The 17340-nt window shown below is 43.4% G+C and overlaps 1 protein-coding gene across 8 annotated transcripts in view; it reads right to left on the bottom strand.

The window, feature by feature from the left end:
* Nucleotides 1-17340, bottom strand: part of EVL (Enah/Vasp-like) — a 161957-nt gene that overhangs the window by 58362 nt on the left and 86255 nt on the right. For all 8 annotated transcript variants that reach the window (XM_063332898.1, XM_063332900.1, XM_063332896.1 and 5 more), the window contains exon 3: nt 12164-12341. In XM_063332898.1, the coding sequence (XP_063188968.1) occupies nt 12164-12341 (178 nt within the window). The remainder of the gene's footprint in view (nt 1-12163; nt 12342-17340) is intronic.

Below are 17340 nucleotides of genomic sequence, written 5' to 3'. Positions count from 1 at the left end.
ATAATTTTCGTCCTCCTAGTGAACAGCCAAGTAGCATCATCAGAAATATGTACAAACAACACTGAATTACACATATCACCTTCTGCAAAGACACTGGCACACCATACGTTGACTTTTGTGTTGTAATGGCTACACCGACAGCACCGAGAGAAGCCACATGGCCAGCTACGTGTGCGTTTAAGCCTGCTCCTTCCCAGAATGACAGCCCTGGGCAGTGATACCCTGGGAAGTTTACTACCAGGTTCTTCCTCTTGTAACCTTTAGCTTGGTATTGAGAGTCTGAATTTACCATCTGAAGTCTACAACCACTGAAGACAAGTGGTTGAGCAAACCTGGTGCAAGATCCTTACCTGCACTGGCCAGGAACGAGGAATTTGGAAATAATTAGCTTATCATAGCTAGCTGTGGGCTTGGAGGCACTTCTGAAAATACCAACAATACTCTCTAACGTTGATATGTCTCCCTCCCACCTCATCCATTCCTATCCTTCCCACTCCCTGGAGATGGGAGAGAAAAGCAGTGAGTGGCAGGGCAAGAGGCTGAGCCTGCAGTTACTATAAACTCAGCACACCGAACAGAGGGCTCCCTCAGAGGGTATCAGTCCTACTGAACATGAAATATCACATCTCTGGCCCAGGTACCAGGAGTAGTTTCTAGCCAACATCTTCTAATCTGGCAGTCACAGGTGCTTTCCCAGAGGATTCAGAAGCGTTTGGTTAAACCACATGAATACCTGCACAGATACACTTGGGGTGTTCACTGCTTCAGGGATGAGTGAAGAAATGAAGCACTGTTTTGAAGACACAGAGGGGAAGAACGCTTCTTCACATGCCTAAGCCAGGCTAAAACTGCAGCTGTTGTGCATGTATTTGTGCCAGCGAAGGCCATGTTGGTGGAAGGCCATTGTCCACCATGCAATACTTGCATGCCAGCATCCAGTCCTGAATTTCCTGGGCACCAAACTGTGACCTCAGTGAGATTTTGGGGAGATTAAGAAGAGCACAAGATAAGATTCATGTAAGATTTGGTCAATATTGGAAAACTAGGCTCATTTAAACACTTGATTCTCTCCCTTAGCATAGAGGATAGACTTCTGTCAAAATAGAGCAAAACCAGTCCAGTAAGTAACTACTGTTATTTTCTTTCTGTTTAGAGAATGAAATAGGTTTACATTTCTCCCTTACACTGCTGTGCCCACGGTATCTACCTCTCATAGCACGCTGTATTGCACAGCCGAAGACGCTAACTCAGTTTTTCAGGCGCCGCACTAACCACCAGAGGGAGTCCCTGGAAACCAGCAGTGTAAGAAAAAGGAATTAAAAGCAATGTTTTCTACAGAGCACTCCGGAATACTAATCAAGACCAACAAATAAAGCAATCCATGCAAATCAGATTGAGGGTGATTGTTTTGCAGGGTCTGGCTATTTTATCAGCAGAATTGGAGCAGATTTTTAAATGCACCTTCAAGACCTGAATCACGCTGCCATCTCCTCAGCTGTGCAGCTGAGCACATACAGGTACAAAGGCTTCATGAACTGAAATCACCTCTTCGTAGATTGCTTCCTTCCTGAACTGCAGGGCGACCCGAGATGGTTCTATTCGATCCCGGTCGCGGTTCGCTCCCTGCTGTGTCGCAGGGACCGTGCAGCTTGTCGAGCCACCAGCCAGCATCACGGGACAACATCCACACTCATCACCTCTAGGTGACCCGCCCTCGCCCCATGGAGTGGAAAGGAAACTATACAATTATTGTAGACCAGATGCCTAGCATTTACGTGGCTGAAATTCAGTTAAATGAATCACATTTTCAGCTCTATTGCTTCATTAGGATCAACTGGAGAAATTACAACAGCCGTTGCCATAAGGGTCTGAGGTTCTGCTTGCAGAATCCCACACAACCTAGAGCTTTCGGGTCCTGACTTGGTGAAAAATAAGATGCTGGATGACTGCATGGAGTCATCTAAGAAGGCACTTAATAGACTTTGTGCGAGCTCCCCGGGGATTACCAGCCAGCAGCAGAAGCTGCTCTACATGCTTTGCCGGCGGCAGCATATGGCAATTCCCCCAGTGGCTGGAATTAAGCAGTAGACTTTCCCCTCGGCTGAGGCTGCTGCCGGAGAGGGCTGCAGAGCCTTACTCGACCTCCTCACCTGCACCACCGACTGTCCCCGCTCACTTCCTTGGTCTTAAACACCATTTCGACCAGGAACACATCTTCAGTGAATGTTGCTCACACAGTGAACTGTGGCACATCATGAAAGCCGAGTTTAAAAACAAAATTCGAAACACTATCAATTTTATTTTGAGGGCGTTTGAAAAATCCTCTCAGCCCAGCAACTGACTTCTATCTATATACATGTGAATTTCTTCCCCGGTTCACTTCTGCTATAAAATCCAAAAATTTGCACGTACAGAGACCACCTGTTTGCAGAGCTCAGGCGGTCAGAGCAGTGATAATCTGGTGTGCACAGCTCACGGGAGCACACACGTACGGACACACACAACACACGTGTATTCCTGCGAGCTCTCACCAACCGTCCCAAGGGAAATCTGTGGAGCATCACTAAAAATACAGCTTATGCACATTAGCTTCCGGGGCCCTAATTTATTATTATTAAACTAGAGGTTTGATAACGCTTGTATTTAGTAATTAATTGTAGCATAATTAGAAATAATTAATCTATTAATTAAAATGTGTGGGAGAGGATCATAGCAAAGTTGTCATGAAGCAGAGAAGGGTTCTTAGCAGCGATCCTTTACAGTCAGTGATGAAAAAGAGAGGAAAAATAGGCTGAATTTTGCTTAGAGGTGCCCGGTTGAGACACCTAAAACATGTAACCAGCTGTCTCAGGAGCGTCTGCTGCTGTTCCTCGGTCACACAGACAGCCCAGCTCGGGCACACGCCCCTGTACTACAGATTCCTACGCTTCTACTCCTGTTCACAGGAGGATGGTGGTCACACAATTATTACGTGTTTGGAGTGGGATCACAGCTAAGGGATTCTAGGAATTACTGTTTAGAGAAGCTATTGTAAGGTCTGGCTCTTAGCTGGGAATCCAGAAAGTCTACTAAATAAAAAAAAAGAACAAAGTTTCTTGCCAGCTCAGCAATAACTAAACGTTTGTGGATCTCATCTCAAGTTAATCACTGATATAAATCAGCTAGTACCCAACAATTAGCATAGGCTACCCATGAATAGTATAAAATAAGTAATGGGGGGGTGGGGGGAGGAGGCCTAACACTAGAATTAAACATCATCATTATCAGAAGGCACCATTTCTCGCAAGACCGTTCAAAACACCTAAAACACCTATTCCTGTGTTAAGTCTGTTTGGATATTTATTAATGCTGTAGAAAGCTGGAGATGTCACTTTCTGTACAATCTTTGTAGTTTCTATAAAGTTTCTATAGAACTATAGAAGTTTCTATAGTTTACTTTTCCAAAAATAAATAACATTTGGAGGAGGACAGCACCATCGTGAAAATGAACTGTTTTGGCTGATTCGGGTTAGGATTTCCTATCAGTACTCATCACTCTTTGCAAATCTGGATGCGTGTAGCTACCATTGCAGCACACTGCCTGGTCGTTTTTTTCTTTTAGGAATGACGGCATCCCTTACAGTATTTAAAATAGTTTATTTATTTTCAACATTCTTTCTCCTCTTCTCTTCCAGAGAGAAAAATTTCACAGAATGTTCTGTTCAACTTATTCCATGACATCCTATATTATGAGCTATACCAATACATTTGGCTTTAAAAATAGCGTGAATCAATCGAAAGAGCGGGGTGAGATGTCAGTGTATGTACAGAAGCAAACAGAGCATTGTTCTGTGTGGAATTACAGCACCTCGTAACTCATAGAGGGCCTGAAAACAAAGACAAACTGCCCTAAGAACGCAATTCTTGTTCCGACACAGGTGAAGTCATGTTATTTTAGAGACTCCCCCAGGACACCAAATATCAAAGCACTTTAAGAATGACAGAAAACGAACACAAAATGGAAAGAAGGTTTGTTAAATAAACCAAATCTCTTCCAAGCAGCAATTTCTCTTTCACTGAAAGAAATCAGATGCCCAATCAATAAATAAATGTCCCATAGACTATTACTGTTGAGCAAAACAAAATGCACTGAGAGTCAACATGCCAAAGGCAGGCATTGGAAAAGGCAAAGAGAAAAATACTCTCCTCATCACAAAAAAACATTTTCTCTTCCTATGCTTCAGATTTTTGTAGAGCTGTGGACTCCACAGATTACTGCACTCTTAAAATTGTGATAATTACTTTTTTCCTAAGCTAATATACTCTTCTGCCACTAATTGCTGTCTTGTGAAAAAGCCACACTGCATCTCCTACCACTGAGCTCCGAGAGCTATGCCAGTCTGCACCAGTTTCGGAAAAAAAACAAGGGTTTGAGGGCCATGGTGCTAGGGAATCTCGCTAGCAGAAGTCTCCGCTCTCAACGTGCGTGAGTCTCTCTCAAACCTCTCGACAATTTTCTCCCCGCACAGGTTCCTTGCTGAAGTGGTCTCCATTTAGTGCAGAAGAATTCAGCGCAGCAAAAACACCAGCGAGAGACTCAAGAGCCGTTACATTTGTTATGCTCTTCAAAGGAACACAGGCACCTTTTGTAGTTCCAGACGTGCGACAGCGGCTCCGGCGCTGCCGCTGCTCTAAGCAGGGATATAATAGAGTCCTGCCGAAAAGTGGCTAAGACGCGTACAAGCAAGATGCCATGGAGTTTTATTAGCATAACACTGGGAGAGCACTTCACTGCCCTGGAAAACTTTCTGCCGTGGATCCCTACCATCTGGGGGATTGAAAAACTGAATTTAAAAAAAAAAAATAATTATGCCTACTTGCATAGAGCGGAATAATGAAATAACGGTTTGATACTTCCTGACAGATGATTAATAGCAATGATATTTACAGTTCTAACACTGAAAGGAGTCTGTAATCCCAGTTTATCTATTCACGAGTGAAGCAATTCACCTCCTGTGCTCCTGTCAGCTGGAGTCAAGCTAATACAAAGATTAACCGGTTTTACTCACTGCTGCTTCTGACTGGGCCAACTTCTTCCAGTTCTGGTTTTAAACATGTTTCTCTTAACGTGAACTCAGCTTACGAAGTGCATCCAGGTTCTTAGAAATGTCATATATCCATCTCAGGAAATGCCGGTTACCCTGAGAAGAGGGCACCCGGGCAGTTTTAGGGGCAGGGGAAGGTTGCAAGGCAAGTTGACATCGCAATTCCAGGAGGAGAAGCATTGGTTGGTTTGGAAACACGGGCAGTGGGCTTGTAGGAGGACTGTTATAAGGAAGAGCCTTGGGAGGAAGACACAATGAGTGCTACTATGCCTGAGCTGATGTTTTTCAGCTGCGGTGGCAAGGGACTCCTGCCCTCGAAGGGTCAGGCAGAGACGGGCACTGGCTGGGGACTACCTTTCACTGCTCGCTCAGGAAAATAAATTCACTCCTAGTTTGCTGGGTAACAGCTCCTCTCTGTCCAGTTCGCAAAGGAAGGAATTTTTTCCCGTGGTGAGCAATATACTAAAAGATGATTTGTAAGTCAGGTGGATTTTTCTGGAGCAGTTCCAGAGATAAAGCAACGCAGCAGATGAAAGGAAAAAAGCTCATTATCTTACCTGAATTTTCCCTCCCTCTTCATTGACTTAACAAAGCACAGCAAGTGAGATCAGAAACTGCCCTAGCTGCAGAGCTAAATGATAAAGTTTATACTGAAACCAAAGTAGGCATGAGGATGGAAAAATTGTGAAACTTCTTTCTCCAGACCTTTCTCTGGTGTTTTTATAAGATGTCACTTGGGAAAGATTTATTCTCCTGGGAAAGCTTTGTTTTCTAAGGAAGCAAATTTTTTTTGTATTTTTAACAAGCACCCAATTAACCATTGTCTGTGGCCTGCTATTTTGGCTAGCACTAGGTGTCTGGACTCACGGATCATATTGACACTAGTAAGTTCAAAAGTTTGTTACTTACAAGTTTTCTATGCCTACATTATAAATAGGAACAACTTCTGGGATGATTTGGCTAAAAGAGCTGCAGCAGAATGGCATGCTTACGGTCCTGCAATGCTCACACAATAGGAGGCTGGACAGGTCTTTAAATGTTATTAGCACACTTAAAAGCACACCGTGCACAGAATACACCATCTTAGCGGTTTATAGTCTGCACCAACACACCTGATAGCGTGGGAAACGAGTCCGCAGCGCAGTATGTGAAGTGCCTCGCATGGGGCAGGGATCTCTTTACCCCAGCACGGTTTTGGAACCAGCTGGCTGCAAGTGGGCATTGTGTTCTGTGGTGGGTCCCCTCCATTATTGGTGAGTTATTCTATGTATTATGCAGTACCGTAATGAAGATGCAGCCTTTTGTCTTCCCACACTGTGTCCTCTGTGGTGCTGGGAAGTCTTGGGGCGATATTATCAAATAAAACAGTCACTGCATTGTAGAAGATGAATGCAGCCAACTGGCTTCCCTCGCAGTTACACTTTAGTGCCACTGAAATAGCGAGAGACGTGGGACTAGTTGGAAAAAGTCTAATGAAAAAATAAACTGGATATAACATTACAAAATTCTATTAAAAAAAAAAAAATTGTGTAGGCTTTCATCTGAAATCCTGTGCGCCCTAATCTTCACACAGATCCTGCACTGATGGAAACTTTGCCAATACTTAGGGCATCTAACTAGGAGAGAGAATGTACGCTATATCCTGCCAGTTTATCGGCTGTTTGATGAATCAATGCTTTATCCTTCTATTTCTCCCCTTATTTTGGTGGGCTCAAAGTGCTTTTCAAGGAACTTCCTCCCTGCAACACAGAAATGCAGTCACTTCTGAACGAGGATAAGAGCAGAGTGACTGAAGGAATGGAAAAAGATCTCAAACTCCAAACAACTTCATCAAAGACAACTTATGGGAAAGTGGGGCTGGAGCAATACGTGTCAAATAATCCACAGTGCTGGAAAAGAAAAGCCAGCAGATCTGCTAATCAGAAGAAGAGGAGGGTAGGTTTAGATTAGGCGTTAGGAAGAAGTTCTTTACAGAGGGTGGTGAGACACTGGAACAGGTTGCCCAGAGAGGTGGTGGAGACCCCATCCCTGGAGACATTCAAGGCCAGGCTGGATGAGGCTCTGAGCAACCTCATCTAGTTGAAGATGTCCCTGCTTACTGCAGGGGGGTTGGATTAGATGGCCTTTAAAGGTCCCTTCCAACCCAACACATTCTATTGATTCTATGAGTGAGGAGCAATCCTTCTGACTGCCAAAACGTCCTCCCTGCAGAATTAAAGCTGGGTCTGTGAAGCTCTGAGAAGGAAGGGACGGGGCTGAACTCTGCACCTCTGTGACCCACACGTCTGTATCGTGTGGTCTTTAAGCCAGTTACACTCAGAACAAGAAAATGGCTTTCTTACAAGCTCTCCTCCAACTTCTCCCTTCTTAGTCAGATAAGGCAGCTGACCTCTTTAACTATGACTAACTCTGCAACGTGGCTCTCTGCATAAGGCTTTCCAGCACATGGTGTTTATGTTTAGAAATATTATTTTCTTGCATTGTAAGTCAACAATAGCTACCCAGGTCCCTAGGGCAAAGACATCAAAAGAAAAGCAAAAATATGTTATATTCACTATGTCATAGGCAGCATACATCAGACTCTCAGTTTTTCTCCAAAAGGTACCAAGTCTTTAAGCCAGGGAAACCCAAGATGCCCTGAGAGCTGGTCACGCCAAGCTACAAAGCCGAGCTGATGCTTCCTTCTGCAGCATGAAAACATGCAGGTGCTGTCAGGCACCAGCAGGGATGCGAGGACAGTGTCTGAAGGGAGCAAATAAGAAGGAAAGAAATGAAGCCATTCCTTTGCCTGTCCGTAGCAATGTGGGGAGCAAGAAAGGAGAGAAAATAGTCCCATTCCCTCTTGCAGGGAAGTGTAACCAGTCACTGGGAGAAGCGCTGAGCGTACAGGCTCCGTTAAGCCCTGCAGAAAGAATCACCTTTTATCTTCATCATGGGCACCACTGCTTTTCCCACAAAATTATGCCAGGGAAGAACTTGCCCGTTTTAGCTTACTGATATCCTCACCTTATGTCCTGCTCCAATAACTGTGCCGTGCTGCCACAGGTCATTGCATTTGTTAAATCTAAAAGGATGTAAGCCCTGAAGAAGACAAACCGTGTCTGCTTACCAAACGTCAAACAGCCTGTGGGCAAGATCTGTGCAAAATGCTTTTCCCGCAGTATCCCTGGGCAAGAAGGGGTAATGCTCTGTCCCCAGTGAAACCTGGCTGCAGGTGACAAGGTAAGCTGGTGATACTCCTTGCGTCAGGTAACTTATGCCAGTAAAAGGTCTGGCTTCACAAAGTGGATACCCACGAAAGAAAAACAATTTAATGGGAAGTCATTTGTCATCCTAATGGTCTTACTAAATGGCACCATTAAAGAACCGTAAGCAAGAGACTGGTAATGAGCAAGTCAATGTTATCATTTGCTCTCATTTTGCAGGCTGGCTCAGGACCAACTCTTCAGATTTTATTGTAAAGGAGAAGAGATTCAAGAGACTTATACGGAAAGCAAAGTACTTAGGCTTATAAACAAGCTGGCAGGTAAACAACTGTGATTCAGTGAGGCAACTGTCAACCTCTAAAGGAAGGATGATACACATTTGTATTATTACTTTCTTTTTAGGCTTATTTTATCTCATTTCAGATTGCTCCTAACGTGATCATTAGCATCCTTACAAAGCACAAGGCTGAGTACATGTTCAGCTCCTGCACTGCACGGCTCGCTTTACCCCAGCCCGAGGATGCGCTCCCCCTGCAGCACTGGGAATCGGGTCACGCAGAAGACGGCCGGCCCTCCCCGTGGGTAAGACTGTGTTCATCCACTGCAGAAATACCACTAGGCAGCAAGTCTAAACTATGAGTTTTCTCCCAACTTTCCCAAACTTTGGGATGTCAGGCTCCTGGGAAGAATCCCTCCCCAGGGATGATCTTGGCACGCAACCCAGGTTAACACAGGCTGGATGTGGGACCTGATTCAGCCCATTTAACCATAGGCATTTAATGAAGCACTTTGTCTAGGTCCCCATGTAATCAGCACAAGATCAGCGCCTGCGGTGAATGATCTCGGGTAACGTAGTCTCGTCAAGAAGGGGGACAGTACAGTAATTCTCAACACTAGTTCATAACTGTATATTCATTTGAAGTGACTCATCCATTTGAAAGTCAGCACCGCCTAAAAATATTTCCAACTCCCCAAAACACGGACTGCTATCATTTTTTTTTAACTAATTCAGCTTAATACACCATTCAAAAACCCACACCATTGCTTTGCAACTTAGACTAGTTATTTTCCCAAATGTTACAGTACCCTGACTCCACGCCTGCTGAAGAGATAGGATGCAGTCTCCGATTCTCTGCTGTAGTCTCCCACGATTAATTTTAGTCTATGCGAGTGGGCGGTAGAACGAAGGTAGAAGCAGTCATGGAAGCCTGAATCTGTATCCAACTATGGGAAGATGAGCAGTACCTACACACAATAATGTCTCAGCAGGGAATATATGAAACAAGTAAACATTAGAAATAGCACATCCCAAGTCGTGCGCGTAGCATATCCCCTACTGCAGAGCTAGCAGATAGACAGGGTATTCTGTACTGTCAATGTGCCAGAGGGAACCTCTGTTTAACTCTCCGCTTTTGGTTAAGGATTTTATTAGTGCGTGAGCAGTTCTGTGCATACAAATGCACTCCTTAAAGCTGTCACCCATCTGCATAAGCACATGAGCAACTTTAGTACGTGGATGCATAGATATAATAAATACATTTTTTTTTCCTAATGATTTTTCCATCTGATATAGCAAACCCTAATGCGGCACACAGGCAGCAGAATGGATGGAGTACGCAGGCAGTGGCTGTGCCTGGAAAGATGTATGGATATGTGTGTTTATGTGAATTACTATTTGCATTAATTCATGCCCACAAAAGCTTACACGCTATGACCCTAGAAGAGCAGAGCTGAATAAACATTTTATACCTTATATCCATTATGTACTTTTGCTGTCAACTTGCATGCTGAGATCATGACAATAACTGGGAAATTTATGACGATATAAAAGTCCTCAATATAATCTGTTATCAATTTGTAGCTGATATAATTTTAAAGAGAAATATTTATAGAAATACATTTTGTAATTAAAAAAAATAATTTTGATAAAAATGAGTATTTTGGGAATTTGTTTCACAGACTCAGAGGGTTTTTTTAAAAGAACACAAATGCCGAAATTCCCTTTAAACTAAATTTCAGTTTTTGACAAGCTCAGCTGTAAAGAATGGGACAACTGGCGATCTTTGAAACTTCTAACACTTTATGTATGAGAGAAAAGGAGTTGTTGAAGACTGAATGTTTACCAAACCGTTTTGTTTTTTCTAGAAAAGGAAGTAGGAAACTTTTTCATCTGTGACCCAATTCATGTGTCTCTATGTGACAACTACAAACTTTAAATGCAAATTCTTCGGCATGGGCTGTATCTCATGTCTGTAAAACATCTAACACACTTTGGCGTGCTAAGTAAATGAATAAAAGAATACCCCCCAAAATGCAAATTATTGTTTGCTGTATATTCATAAACTTCTCAGAAATTCAATAGGCTTTTCAAGTACTCAAAAATACCTGTTGTTCTTTGCTAGGAGTAGCTAACACAACTAAGGTATTCACGTTGAGATAGTTTCTTTCATTTTAGCCTAAGAGCAATAAATTCTCATCTTGAGACTCGTGTTTCCACAAGGCACCTCCCTGGAACAACCTTAAAACCCTGAAAAACCCCCACTCCCTTTGACAGGAACAGGCCGATGGGAAAAAAAAAACTCCAAACGTAAGGGCTTTCAGAAGAAAGGCAGACTCATCATAGACATTAAACAAATCACTACATCAAGACCATAGTCAAAGTATCCAAATCTAGGAGTCTCATGTGGTGATCTAAAAGGGTTGAGCATGCAGGAGCAGCCAAAGAGCTCTGTACTCTTCAGACTCGCACACGTTTAGGGTTGGTGAGTGTTGGCCACGTTTCTTCCTGAAGTCTCCTGCTGCGGCACAACTAGAGCTTCAACTTCAAGCTGAAGAAGGCAGAACTAAATACGGCTCAGAAGTTAAGACCTTTCTTGATTTTTGATGACTTTTGCATTTGTCAGCTTAATAGGATGAATGGAAATAGCAGAAGAAAATATAAGAACTTTTATATTACAAATACACCTTTTAGTAAGACATATTTGTGTACTGAAGGTTGTCCGGAGACAACCTCGCTCTAGAGAGCTGCCGTCCATCACCAGTGAATGCTGCAGCAAAATCTGGATGGCAGCAAGAGATGTAAACCTTGACTCACTGTGTTTTTGAAAGGAAAATAAGGCTGTGCTGTGTACTTTGCAGGAAAAAAAGACACCGCACAAAGATTGCTTTTTGTTCCCAGCCCAGGAGCTGCAGAGAGTTCATAGCTGTGTAACTGAGGGCAGCACTTCATCCAGATACCGCAGACCAGAAACTGGTTTCCACTGAGAAACCAGGACTTTATTTTGGGCCCTCGTCAAGCTAGAGCAATGACAATTTCACAGAACAGGAAACTTCACCACAAACTTCAACGGCAGTCAATATAGTACTTAGGAACAACATCAGTCAACATCCAGAGTACAAGCCTTCGTGTTTTACCTTAAGAAATAACCGAGACACCACACGCTCCTTTCTAAAGCCAGCCCACAAGAGCCAACGGCTGTAGCTGACACCCAACATGCTGGAAATACCAGCTATAATATCTACCTTATAAAATGTTGCCAATTTAAAATTCTATTCTGCCACCTTAGATGTAACACAACGCATACACAGATCCACACGAATCTGTGGGACCACCTGCCTGCTGAGGCATTCCCAAATAACCATTGATTTCCTATCGTGAGTGAAAAATTAGAAGGCAGGTGAATAAAACCTGAAAACATGTACCATTCGTACCACTGCAGATGCTGATCTAAAGGCTGTCTATCAGAGACCAACTTTTTTTATTATAACCGTGTTCCATAACGGCATACTATCCAACACAACTGCACCAGGTGATTGATAACAAGCATTGGAAAATATCACGGATTAATAAAGAGTGTGGTGCTCCTAATTTACCTCCATCTTGTGAGTTCATGATATTGAGAGCGAACAGCATTGCATTGGAGAACGTGGTGGCCTCTTCTTTGCTTGCAAAATTCAAGCCGTAGACCTGCCGTGCATCGCGCCATTGATGAAAGGTAGGTGTTGCTTGATTGTACTTCAGTCCTTTCACAATTGAGTAATTAATCACTACCTGTGATTTGAAAGAGAGGGGTGAAGATTAAAAATAGTTCTGTTTACAGTGGGGGAAAAAAACCCAATGCTTCAGTAAAGCTGAATTAAATTTTTAGAGGCAATTCACACGGCAGCTCCTACGAGGCTGTACGGGAAGGCAGCGGGTGTTTCGATGACAGAAGACCCACATCTGGGGGTGAGATTTACAGCGGTTCAATTCAGCCTCGGGGACTCACAAGCTCATTTTGCAAAATCTATGACCTGCTCATGCTTTCTACAGCACCTCCGCAGGATACAGCTGTGCAGATCCTGCAGACAGATGTCAGGAGCCAGTGCCAGCAGCTGTTGCCATCTTTTGGGGGATGATCATACACAATTGTCAGAAAAAGAGCCAGACAGAGCTCTTGGCACTAACCCTGCCCTACAGCTTATAAATGTTCGACTTGTTGCATCCGCTCTGCTTTTTTCCTCCCATGCGCCTGATCACCACCAGCTTCTTATGTTGAGAGAGTTTTTCTCGAGAATCAGATAGGCAATGACAAAACCAGACAACCAAATACTTCCTCTCCCACCTCCTCCCTTTGCTGTACGCACTATAATTTCCAGGTAAGGGGTGACTGCAGCAGAAGGGATTTCTGTATGGTTTGATGTAATCTGCTAAATACAATTGCCCTGTTTATCCTTGGGCAGGGCACACGGGATGCCCACCTACACAGTACACCTGGGATCCGACCAGAAACCTCCAATGCTAAAAGCATACGCTGCAGTAGCTCAAAGCGGAGAGGCAGGAGTGTCCGCTGCACCGCTCATGAATCAGAAGGACCCATGGCAGAGACAGCACCCCGAGATCCCCACCCGTGGGCTGACAACGGCACTCGGTTGTGGTACAAATTTCAGAAACAAAATGCCAACAGAAGGGATGATAATTATTCTCATAAACAGGCACGGTGCAGTTGAAAATAAAGAAGGAATAGGAAATGGAGGCTCCCTCTTCATCAACCCACACAGGTTGGGGGGCAGAAGGGAGCCAGGGACAGAGAAACTTAAAATTATGAGCAAGGAAAGACTGAAGTTCATTATTCAAACCCGAAATCTGGGTTTTAATATTGGAGATCGTCTGTACAAAATGGCATTATTTTGGCTGGAGTTTTATCAAGAGCCAGAACAATCGCACAATTTCTGGTCCTTGTTGAAAGCAAATCAATGGAAATCCTCCATCAAATTATTTTGCAGGGCTCATCTGTAAATTAGGTGAGCTGGACATGGGTACACAGGAGTAGGAAGAGGGACCTGGGTGCACGCTGTGTGGGATCTCACGCTCAGGGCGAGTCTTACCACCCTGGACTTGCTAAGATGGGAGCAACAACAGAAGACAAGGGAAAAGAGAGTCAGTACCTACTACAAGCTGTACGCAGTATTTATTGTTACAGGTGGATCCCCCACACCAGAAAACCTACCCAAACATCTTTTTTTCAGTCTGATTAACCAGTACTTTGGAAAGTTTTCTGTTAGTACTACTATTGGAGATAAAAACCTCCAGCATATTTAATTATATTAACAATATTTTTGTTAGACGACTGACAATTTGTCTTAGTTATAAAAGCAGAGTTTTACAACTAATTTCAAAGATGAATGACTCCTACCTCTGAGTTTTGACTTTTCAGTGGATTGACAATTTAAACTGGGAGAAAAACATTAGATGAGCACCTAATACATAAGGAGCAAATTGTTTTTCACACATTCCTGTTTTTGAAGGATGACATTGTCTTACTGATATAGCTAGTTAACAGCTGTCTGATAACTATACTATATTAACACATAAAAAATATAGAAACCAGCAAAGAAGCCACTACACCAATAGATAATTACAGATCTACTTTATTTCTACAATGCGTATTACTTACCTGAGCCAGCATTAAGCAGTGACATAGCAAATAGTCTTTGAATACTTGGTCTAGCTTAAGGCATAAATTATCCTGACGGTTGTTGAACATAGATATCTGGTCCAAGTGTTCTGCTCCAACCAATATCATTATTAAGTTTCCATGTAGACGCACTGGGCAGTGATCAGACCTACACTGCTTTTTTTGCCACATTTCATAGAGAGGGTCCTGACCCGTGATCCAAAAGGAGATGCAGTGTGACCTATGTTTGGTACACGGGCTCCCAGGAGTTGGTCCCCTGAAAATGGGAACTACAACACCAGCATGCTGTGCAGGAAGCCACCGACACCAACCACAACGATGTGGAAACCACGTTGCTCCAGTCGCAGCAAAGCCATGAACTCACTTCTACAGCCAACAGCTTAGACAGCCCTTTTCTCTTAAAAAATGGTGACACCACCCCCATTCCACCACTGAGCATGGGGAGAGCCTGTACCAATGCTGCTCGCACTGAAGAGGTCTCTGGAGCATCGAGGGGACTCATGCCTGGATTACTAACCCAACAGGTTTAACACGTACCAATTTGTAAGTTTTCCAACCACTTCTGAGTAGCTTAACCAAGGGAAGGCACAGCTGGTATCTTCAAGGAAATGTTTAGAAAGACTGTGAGCTTCTACCAGGCTTTGCAAAGCAAGTACTTCTCACCTACTAAAAGAATCTTCTGCTTCAAAGGACACCACCATTAAAGTCCAAAGACTTTAGAGGGTGCAGTGCAGTTGTATAACGAAAGACACAAATTGTAAAAACCTATGCCAAAAAATCATTTCATAGAAGTCAGGTAAACTGTTCAAAATTTGCCTTCCAAGAGCATTCACTCAAAGAGCTCAATCTGCTCCGTTCTGACGGTTTGATCCCTTCAGTCAAATAAAGACAGAATTTGAATGTTGACCTTCAGTGATCATCAGGATGCTGACATGCGTAATACCTTGTCTTCAAACTCTAAATAGAGAGTTTAAAACTGGGAAATGAAACATAAAATAGCCTGAGTTTCATTTTATCTCCTTTGGCTAATGTTTCTAGAAAACAGAAAAAAGAAGACAGGTTCTCCTGCTGTTTTTAAGAATGAGTGCACACAGGTATCCGGTACAGATGGTGTTGAGACTCTGCAAGGCACATGATGATAACTAAGTGCTTCAGAGCAGCAATTAAAAGAAAGAAGGTCCCCCTGTATGGAACATAGGGGGTTTTTTACAGGTGCTTCTAAGGGATCTTTACTCTAAAGCTTTGTGTGTCAGTAAGACAGCATCTGCCATGCTAAGCAGACCAACAGTTCATCTCTTAATCTTCAGCTGCTGTCTATAACAGGTGAATTGGCGAAACTTAACTGGAAATCTTGAAGAAATAAGTAATGGATTTGTCCAAAACAAACAATTCTTCCTACAACTCTTCACTCAGCATTTGTCTTAAAATCTTCTGTACCGATTTTTTCTTTTCCAACCCCTTTTAGTGTTTTCTATCCTGAAACAAAATAGTCTTGTTGCTGATATAAATGTCAGTGTTGTTTTGAACCTTGTTAAATTCTGGATTTCAGTGATCTTGTGTGGCGAGAAGTTTCACAGACCAGTTGTGCACAGTATTAATATGTTGACACCTTTCGATGTTGCCATCACTATAATATTAAAAAAAGATTTGCTTCACTTCTACCTGTTACTCTCCTTCACCCTTTCACCTCAGTTTCAAGTGTAGGCTCTCTCAGGCAGGGGGACAGTTTTGAGATCTATTAAAAAGCTCAAAACCAAGAAGCCCTTCCCTTTGACTGCAGCCTGTAGGGTGCTGAGTTAGAAGTTAGCAGCAGCAACGATGGTGGTGGTTGTCAGGACTCACAGGACTGAGTCTAGAAGGGGTTGAGGGGCCCTCAGGACCACATCTGATGTGCAACCACAACCAAGATCATGGGAGGAGCTCCCACACAAGTATTACCGCCCATACTCTTGCTTATTGAACCAAAAGTAGACATTTGCTTGTTTCTCCAGAGTGTGAAATGGTTCAGACGTTTGTTATCAGCTTGGGGTCTTGCCATGCTTCGGGTACTCAGACTCCTCTCATGGGGAGCAGTCATGTAATCGCTAAAACAGGGAGGATACAATGCAGCAGCTAAAAACTGCTGCAGTTGAGGCCAGTTTTTTTATTTCTGTAAGCAGGCCCAAACCTGGCCAACTTCTCATACGTTACGGCAGTGATAAATTGGTTCTTTATTTTTCAAAAAATGTGGTTTGTTTTATATCTCAAGAATGCTGTCCCCGTTTCAGTTTTGGCTTAGGCTCAAATGTAAAACGTCCCACCTTCCCCAAGGCCCTGTTTTTACATTGACTTCTTAGCCACATCAATACAGCAAACCCTCAGGAGATATGATTCACTTTTGACTTGCACCCTCCTCCCCATCTATTTTGTTCAGCACATGCCTTTCGGTGATGAGATCATGCTGAGCTGAAATCACCATTTTAAACCCTCAGCCGATGAGGACTCCAGACTGGGGAGCTACTGCCGTAAAGATGGACTGCTTGCATGTTTTTAGCTTTGTGAACTTCTTGCATGGCGACTGAAGCCAACACACTTCACCTTTACAGCTGGCTAGTTTACAACAAGCCACCACATGGGTTTGCTTGCAACTGTTGGGGCTTTGAGAAAATGAAGGCTGCAAGGCAACATCAAAGCTCATGATGTCAAGCGGCTGCAGTACTGATCTGGCCTTAGCTTCAAACCAGTTCTGGCCTCTGTGGTTACTTCAAAGCTTCAAAAGTCTATTTCTGGTTTTCTGAAGATCACCGCTCATGCCAGTGTGAGTCTACGCAAATGTGCACGTCTGTGCAGAGCAGAAAGGGGAATTCATGGACCACTGGCCTGTAACTTAGTGCGGCTGCTGCACGCAAGCACGCGACGAGCATCTCACCCAGACACTTCAGGAGAACAAGAGGTCGGGTGACTGCTTCCCGGTGGTGAGAACGATGCTCAGGTTCTGCCACTCTAAAAACCATATTTCTTTGCGGTGAACTTTTTAGACACCATCAGCTAAAGAAGAAGATAAACACAGATAAGGTAAAGCAGAATGAGAAGACAGTATCACAAACTCTAACA

Source organism: Chroicocephalus ridibundus, chromosome 4 (genome assembly GCF_963924245.1).
Source record: "Chroicocephalus ridibundus chromosome 4, bChrRid1.1, whole genome shotgun sequence".
Taxonomy (NCBI): domain Eukaryota; kingdom Metazoa; phylum Chordata; class Aves; order Charadriiformes; family Laridae; genus Chroicocephalus; species Chroicocephalus ridibundus.
Note: the sequence above shows the minus strand (reverse complement) of the source record. Positions and strands in the feature narration are given on the sequence as shown.